This window comes from Geospiza fortis, unplaced genomic scaffold (genome assembly GCF_000277835.1).
Source record: "Geospiza fortis unplaced genomic scaffold, GeoFor_1.0 scaffold98, whole genome shotgun sequence".
Lineage (NCBI taxonomy): Eukaryota > Metazoa > Chordata > Aves > Passeriformes > Thraupidae > Geospiza > Geospiza fortis.
In genome coordinates, this window is record NW_005054306.1 from 7,594,577 (window position 1) to 7,603,308 (window position 8,732).

The window sequence follows — 8,732 nt, forward strand, 5'->3', positions numbered from 1 at the left end:
CGGGTGCCGGGGCGCTTCCTGCGGGAGAACCCGCCCGCCCGGAGCAGCAGTAGGAGAGGGGTGGCGAGCCCGGCACGAGGCAGTCCGTGCTCCAGCAGCTCGGCCTCTCGGGAACAAAAGATCCGCCTGCGGGCTCTCCGTGCCGCTCTCTGCAGCCCGTGGAGAGAGACGCGGCCCCCTGCACAGCGTGGGGGATTGCGAGGCGGGATAAGGGGGGCTGTGGCCTGAGGTAGCCTCGAGGCAGCTGAAGCTGCTTCCTACAAGCTCCCTCTCCACCCCTGTGGGTTACACCTCGAAGTCTAAATTTGGCTTCTTTAGAGCTGCACGACAAACCAGCCACTTCCCTCTTCTTCATGAGGGCATAACAGAGTCTGAGGAATTTGGGGATTCTGTTAATGTAACCAAAAAACAGGGCTTGCTCCAGGCTCTAAAGCTATTGCTTATGCCTAGAATTTACAGTATGGCATTTGGAATAGTTTCTTATCTGTATTTCTCCCCGCATATAACAACCCAGTGACATGCTCTACAATTATTTGAAATAGGTTGGGTTTTAGCTAATGCTGTATCAAAGTCGTGTTCTAGGCTGTTAAAATCCTGTTTAAACTCAGAAGAGTAAAGAAAACTAAGCCTCTATATATCAAATGGAAAGAACTTTGAAGGTTCAAAATATATCCAAAATACATTATTAAAGCCAAAGGAGGTTAAATGTTGGTGTGAAAAAAATGATATATTTTATTTAATAGTGAAAGAGGCAAAGAGAAAAAAAGAGAAAATAAACAGAGAAGTGTGCATGGGGGGTAGGAAGGACAGGGAGAAAGTGACAGAGATTAGGTAGAAACATATTCTCCTTCTTAGGGTCCCAATGATTGGCTTCTGTTTTACTTGCATAGTTTCTTGGTACCTCTGAGAAGGTATTTGAATCTTTTTCATACATCCATTCAAGTCTTGCAGTATCACAGAGCACAGCTTAATGTCACCATAACTTCAGTGTTGAGCGATCTTAAAAGTTTTCTCCACTGAGCTTCTCACTCCCAGGCCCTCCCATTGTTAGCCTGTATTAATGATGAATTTTTGACAGGCAATCAAAACTGTTTCAAACTAGTGGATGGAGACAGTGCCGCAGTTACCAGCCTGAAAAGATCTCTTGTCCTGGGCTTGGAACACTTGCCTGGTTTGGCTCTGCTTTCCACTTGGAATAATGGCTTTCTTACATAAACCATATTACTATTTTTGCTTTCAGGTCCCTCCTGATAGTCTTGTGGGGTAATGAAGACAAAGACTTAAACCTGCTCTGTTTTCCAGTTCTACAGAATACAGTGTGTGCCCTCAATCAGGTTTGTTCCAGGAGAGTCCAGAAGTGCCCATTAATGCTGTGGTCAGGGTGGTGGCACAGTCTGCAGTCTGGACACTGCCAACGGGGCTGCACATGTGCTGAGAAGGGCTCAGGGATCCCACAGGTTAGGGAAAGGTTTAGACCAGGCAGCATGAACATGGCTGGATGTTCACATGGCTGTAAAACGTGGGCTCCAGACTGCCCTAAGGTGTGTCTCCTGGCAGCCCAGGCTGAGGCTGCCTATGAACTCATGAATCCTTGCACTTTCAGCTTTTTCCAGAATACCAGGTACTGCAAAGATCAGGAACACAGCGGCATTGTAATCATGCAAGTTCCTTAATCCCAAAAGCCAGATACTGACTTTTTTTACAAATACATTTTACAGAGTTCTCAACGCCATTTAGAAGAAAATAGAATTTTTCCTAGTTTCCTCTGGTGGTTTTTTGGGCATTTTTGTGACTTCGGTTATTTTTGGTCAGTTTTGTGACCTTTTTTTTTGCTGTTTGTTTTTCGTTTGAGGAGACTGATAAGGCTCCAGAGTGTGCAGAGTGTGGCAGACATGGTAACTTGAGAGCTTCTTTGTTCTGAATGTTTTCAGAAGCCTACTAGTAAAAATGGGCAACCTTTCACTGAATAGGTAAATGTAGGGATCATTATCTTTGTATTCCTATCCAGTTATGTGAAAATGCACAAATGAAACTGAAGGTGGGAGAAGGCAGCTGATCCCTTGCAAAGCATGCAAGAAAAAATACACAACACTCACTTCAGAACATTGTAACAAAATGATCTAGTGAATTTTATTTTGGGTAACAGCCAAGAAATCTGACATTTTGCCCAGTATGGCTTTCTTCTAAAATTAAAAAGTTGCATATACCTACAGTTGAGTCCACCAGCTACAGAAAATCTGATGTATACAATTTTAATCCATGGCAGCATCACCAGAATACAGCTTTCAGTGGTGTTTTCAAGGTGAATTATATGATAGAAGTTTTTAAATGTGCATTTAGAAGATTTTTATATCGTTTATATGAAAACATACAAATTTTTCATTTATACATATAGTACATATAAAACTCATTGTAATTAGCAAGTATCTTCATCTGGGTATTTACCTTTGTGCATATAGCAAAAAAAGGATGCAGTTAGGGCTTTAGATGAAATATTAAAGTTCAAGACCTTTGTATATGCTAACTAGAACCTTATTCAAATAACTCAAACATATTTTTTTCCTGCTTTTAAAAGATAAGAGATTTAGCTTAAAAATACATTCATAAAACAAAGACAATATTCTCCCTGAGACTACCAGTGTGAGTTAATTTGTGGTAATCTTTGAATGAAAAAATATAAAAAAGACAATAAGCTCTGGTTTTCTCTATGCTGCAACAATTTCTTGAGCAACACTGACATCATAAAAGGCATAGATTGGGAAATCATGCTCACTAGCTGAAAAACAGTTTCATATATTAGTTTAAGAAGAAAAAAATTTAATATAGACAAGGGAAGGTAACTAAGTTTTAATGAAATACCTGTATCTGTAGTATGTATTAATGGGAAAAAGTAGTATAGCTGGTATTTGTTTGTTTGTGGCTTCTGTTTTTTTCATTTCAGACATGAATTTTATCCAAAGCAAGACTATATGCTCAAAATGTAGATTCTTGATTTACACAGAGATACCTAAAATACTTTTCTAAATATTTCAAGCATTTGTTTTTGTTAATATTCATATAGAACCTGTGGGAACGGTTTTTGTTTGAATTCAATGATAAAATCTTTGATTAGAACTAGGTGGTGAAGTCTCGTAAGCAATAGGTGAGGAGTCAACCCCCCCTCCCCAATGAACAGCTCCTGGTTTGTGGTGTTTCTCATCTTCTGTCAGAATCCATCTGCTCTGAAGGCCAGCAGCTACACTAGTTTTGTTTAGCATTCTTCCTTTTAAATGTTAGCCAGAGAAGGTTTTTAAACTGCTACCAAGTAACAGAACTGGGATGCATTAAACATATCCCACCCAAATTGGAGAGAGTGAGAGATATATATTTTTCCTTTTACAGTTCAAGTTGTATTTATAGTAACCATGCAATTATGTTATTTGGGGGGAAAAGCCTTACCTGAAATCAAAGAAAACACATTTATAGGAAAAAGGGGGAAAAAGCATTATGTTTGTTCTACCAAAATTTATTATGTAGTAATTACAAAGTTTAAAGATTCTTCCATGTTAAATAAAAATAATAGTTATAATTACACATATTGTATAGTACCATGTCAGGTGATTCCAACAAATATAACATGAAATACAGTGCAGTTTCAAATCAGAAAGACAAATACTTTCTCATTCACAGTGTTTGACAAATTACAGGAAAGCTTGTTCACATGAGGGTTTACTTAAGGTCATGCTCTTATAAACAGTCCACATCACGCTGTGCCACAAAAACAAATCGTCTCTCAGAACGTAAAGTATCGGGCAAACCACTCCTGGCGTTGTGGGTCTGGGGAAGCCACTGGTGAGGCATCAGTCTGAGGAGGGCTACATTCACAAAAAGAAAAAAAAAAAACAACAATTATCCTACAACTACGTGAAAAGTACAGCTGTTAGGAGAAGAAAAAGAAAATCAAAGATTATTTAGTAAGGAACACAGTCTGTTTTTCCATGGATTAATTATCAGTGTGCCTTAGGATGTGATTTAATGTCTCCCTATAGAATCTGTGATCATCCACTCCATTGGAGAGCATCAGCAGCACAAGTCAGTTCAGAAGCCACATTAGAGGGTGGGCAGGTAGTATTTTGGAAAACATAATTTTAAATCTCATTAAGAGCTGTAGTTTTCAGGAAGAATAAAAATAGTTTTCTTGGAAAAGCATGACTGTAGAAGGTCCTCTTTTAGCATCCTTTTCCTGTGGTAAAGTTAATTTTGAAAAATATGATGTAAACATCATATTTGTAGACATGTGCTCACAAAGATTGGCTGGCAACTGAACAGAAATACACACTTTTGTAATAATACCCATCACAAATATCACTTGCAATTGTTCATGCACACACTTAAAATATGCCAAGATACTAGAAAAAACAAATTGCTGTGCTGCAAACAGCATTTGGCTCCTCTTTGAAAACAACATTCTCACAACATGAGCGGGAAAGAATAATTTAAATCTAATTACATAAATTCCTTTATCAAGAAAAATTGGTAATAAAATAATTTCTACTATAGAATAATACAGAGCATAAAACATTTTGGAGTGAAAACTCCAGCATCACAGTCCATGGGGTCATGCACATGCATATTTATAGACACCTGAGCATATTCATGCACATAACATGCACAGGAAAAAAATAGCAACAGTACTTTTTTTTTTAAATAAAGGTTTTCTTGAAAAATATTGTTTTCCCTTATCTATTTTAGATTCTATCATTTGTTTCCCTTTATAATTAGCAGTTGCCAGGTATGTGATCTTTTGCATTAAACCAAAGGAGAGAACAAACAACCAGCTGTGGAACCAGTAACTACATTTCACTTTAAGCTGGCAACTTAGAGGTAAGAGAACAGCACCTACTAGATACAAAGTACAGCACTTCAGCGCATTTAATATGTGGGCATATCAAGATAAGAGATTAAAATCCTGCCTCTAAAATGCCATTTCTAAGTTATTCAACTCAGTAGATTATTTTGTGAGAGAATTACTTGAGACTTTAATGCTGGTTTTGATGATTGGAAGCTCAGCATTAAGCACCCAAGCCTGTATATTTCCTGTTGCTGTAGTAAGGTTATTCCTATGAAACAATTTCATATAGGTGAGGAAAGAAGAAACACAAAACATTCACCTAGCACGGAAAAGAATTTTCTTACATAAAAATCATTATCATATATTACTAAATAAAAAACCTTCGTGCTAGTATCAATTCCTAAATGAAAATCAGTAAATAACACAAACATCTAAAACAATTGTTCATATATGTAAACAATTGGAAGCACATGAATTCTGTTAAGGTATTTATAATATAGGTTTTCAAAGTTCAAGGCTTAGGGAAAAGTGAGAGACTACGTCACATTTCAACAAGGTCTACAATAAAAAGGAATACTATAAAGAGGTTATAATTATAATGTAAAAATTAAAAACGCTGTAAGAGTACTTGTACCTCTGAAAGGCTGATAGAGCAAGTGGGATTCAGCTCAATAAGAATGCGAAATTTTCCCAAGTTAAGCAAAAAAAAAAGATTGGTGAGGCAGTGCTCACCTCAAAAACGTCTTGGGCTCTTTGGGTGGCATTGGCTGTGGTAGTGGTTTGCTGCTGCTGAACTCAATATCGTGGATGGGTGAGTTAGGAATGGGGTCCAGGCGGTTTGGATGTCCATTGCCCACCACTCCGCTAGATTCCAGAGCACTTAGATTGGGGACACTCACAAACCTGTTTGTTGATTTATCATTCTTCTTCTTTTGCTGCATTAAAAATAACAAACGTAAGGAAGGCTTCTTGCACTGGGACAAATGAGGACATTGGCTAATTTAGAAGTTTTGTGATGGTTGGCTTGGAGGTTTTTTTGAAGGAGAGAAATTGGGACAGATTAGGCTTTTTTTCCAATTGTAGTCTTCTGTTTGCTTTGACCGGAACACCACAAATTTTCACAGAAAAATCGAATTTCTGATCAAAATGATTAGGTTATTATGATTTAGTGTAATAATCAATGACTATCACATGAGTATATGATCTTTCAATATAACATTTGGTTTATACTGAAACATTGGTTCTATTTAAACATGTATTGATTCTATTTAAACATTGGAGATTGACAATATTGTGGAAAAATTTCCTTTCAGTCTGTTAAACCTTTAATATTTACTTAAATATTTTCTTCATATCCGTGAAACAGCTCTGCTAACAAATGCAATTACAGCAAATTTAAAAAAATAAAAAAATGGGTCTTTCCAACACATTTCACTCCATCACTGAGGCACATTTTGGTAACTGGACCATAAAATCTAGAAAAACACCTACACTTCTCTCAGAGCAATTACACCCTCTCAGTCAGCAAAGCATTATAGCAGAACAGCTAAAGATAAAAATATTACTGTACAGAAGTCCAGTTTCTTGCTCAAAGAAAAGGCCTGGCTTTGATGCTAATACAGCTGCCACTTCTAGACACCAGATGGCACAACTGAACATGTTTTTTTTTTCAATACTCTCTGTACTTCTCTTGACAGTATTTCAAGGGACTCAAAATCTTTAGGAAATCTGTTTTTATTTCACTATTTTACATTCCAGAACACATCATACAAGGGAGTCAGTGATCCTCTCTGTTTTTACAGATATTTTAATGCAGAAGGATGTTTCAAATAATTTTATCACTTTTCTTTTAAATGGCTGTCTGACAGGACATAGTGTGTTATTTTCTGACTTCTATCACATTTTTCATGTCCACAATAAAATACTAAAATTCAAAGTGCCTTATTTCCAAAAGTAGGAGTTTTTGACATACCCAGAGGAATAAAAAACTTCCTTGCTCAAAAATACAATGAATTATGTATTATTTAAATATATAATAAATAATTTCTTTCAATTACTTATATGCAACCCTAACAAAGAAGCTAGGAGAAAAACCCCTTAAGGGCTTATTAACTACATATATGTGAACTAAATAAAGTGAAAGACAAGTAGAATCTCATGTTGTTTCTATATAATATTTTCCAGCAGAATTCCACCTGAAACAGGAGAGCTGTTCTATTTGAGGGTGGGCCCAAGTTCAGCTGGAGACAGAGTCCTATTGTTTGTTTGCACTTTCTTCTCTTAGGCTCTCTGCTAGCTTTCCTTTCACTGCCTGACCTCTCCAGTGCTGGCAGATGCAAATGATACTAATTGCAGACACATACTTGTGGGTGTGTTTGTCAATACACAATTAAAATACCCTGACAATCTAACAGAATGCAATAATAGAAAAAATTGGGTTTTAAGCATCACAGTGAATGATCATCAGCTATAAAGGATTAAACTAAGATTGTCCCATTCATGTCTGCTGTAGTAGCTGAAGAAACAAATAAGAAGAAATAGTTTGGTGAAACTAACCAACTGTATGTAAAATACACCTGCAGGACAATATCTGCTGTAATTAAAACAGTGTGCTAAACAAACTGTTGTTAAATCTGTGTGCTCCACAGGTGGCTTGTTTCTGGAAAGTGTATGTTATCCACATAAGTGCTTAGAAAAATACTACAATTTATATAATATTCTCTATGAAACAATCTATGCTTCTGATGCACTCAAATCTGGAGAGAAAATCGTGTGAATTGTTTCCATGAAATTCATGCAAAGTATTAAGAAACTTTAGATGTAAGAATGTAATACTATACTAAACATTGCAGAAATTACAGAAGCTCTAACACATACTGCGATGGCTATAATTTTGCATTAATATGCAAAGCCTGTAGTAACTCATAACTTCTGTATTTTTTTTTTACAAAAAAAAGAAAAGAGAATGAGATTTTCAGTTTCTTTGTAATTCATTCTCCAATAATACAGTATGTGTTTTGACAAAATACTGTAACATTGTCCACAACTCATGAAATGAAAGATCAGAATGTACTGGCATACAAGACACTTCTAAAATCTAAACATTTTAAGTGATAGAAGCATATTATAAAAATATGTGAACTATCACTATGGAAATCTGATGCTGAAGTACTTTTCCCAAACACTTCAGATTTCACACAAAACATAATGTTATATACTAAATGGTTACATTTTACATCTTTATAAATGGATGGTTCAGACAGACTTCCAACATTTTCAAACAACCATTGAAATTGTACCTGGAAGTCCTGGTATTGTCTCTAATGGGCCCAAACTAATTTCTTTTATGCAGTTAGCATAAAAATTAGGCATCCAGATAAGCCTGGGAGAGCTGCTGGGCTTGTGAAAATCATAGGAGAATGTTGACATTTTGCAGCAGTTTGTGCAGAAGTGTGAAATATGTGGATCTGATGTGAAAATGCAGTAAGGGTGGCTAAAAAACACAGCCAGATCTCAAATAATGGAGCCAAAATGCCTTTTAAATAACCTGAGCCTGAACCTTGATCACTGAAGCTCCTGAGCATCTGAGCCGCTCAGGTTGTGCCCTTGGGTTTTAGCCTCTGCTTCAGAACCTTCCCAACTTCTGTCTCCCCAGCTTTCACTTACCCTTCCATGCATGTGAAATAACCTATGGGTTATCACACGGAGGAAGGAAATGTCAGAGGACTCACTCCTGAAGTGGTGCAAAGGAATAGTATTTAGGTGCTTTAGCACCTAAATACTATTTAGTCTATTCACATTCCTCAAGAAAGAAATGCTGCTGGCTCTTGAACTCACAGGAAGGCTACTTTGTCAGTGTGTACAGCAGCCTTCCCTGGCTGCTCTTCAGCAGGATGGGGAG

General features: G+C 36.9%; 1 protein-coding gene across 2 annotated transcripts in view; it reads right to left on the reverse strand.

The window, feature by feature from the left end:
* Nucleotides 1-2,096: 2,096 nt before the first annotated feature.
* The window catches only part of FAM184A (family with sequence similarity 184 member A), a 48,206-nt gene continuing 41,570 nt past the window's right edge, over nucleotides 2,097-8,732 (reverse strand). For both annotated transcript variants that reach the window (XM_031066667.1, XM_031066666.1), the window contains 2 exons: nucleotides 5,564-5,766; nucleotides 2,097-3,854 (listed from right to left, as the gene is read on the reverse strand). In XM_031066667.1, coding sequence (XP_030922527.1) covers nucleotides 3,773-3,854; nucleotides 5,564-5,766 — 285 coding nt within the window. In that variant the 3' untranslated portion in view covers nucleotides 2,097-3,772. The remainder of the gene's footprint in view (nucleotides 3,855-5,563; nucleotides 5,767-8,732) is intronic.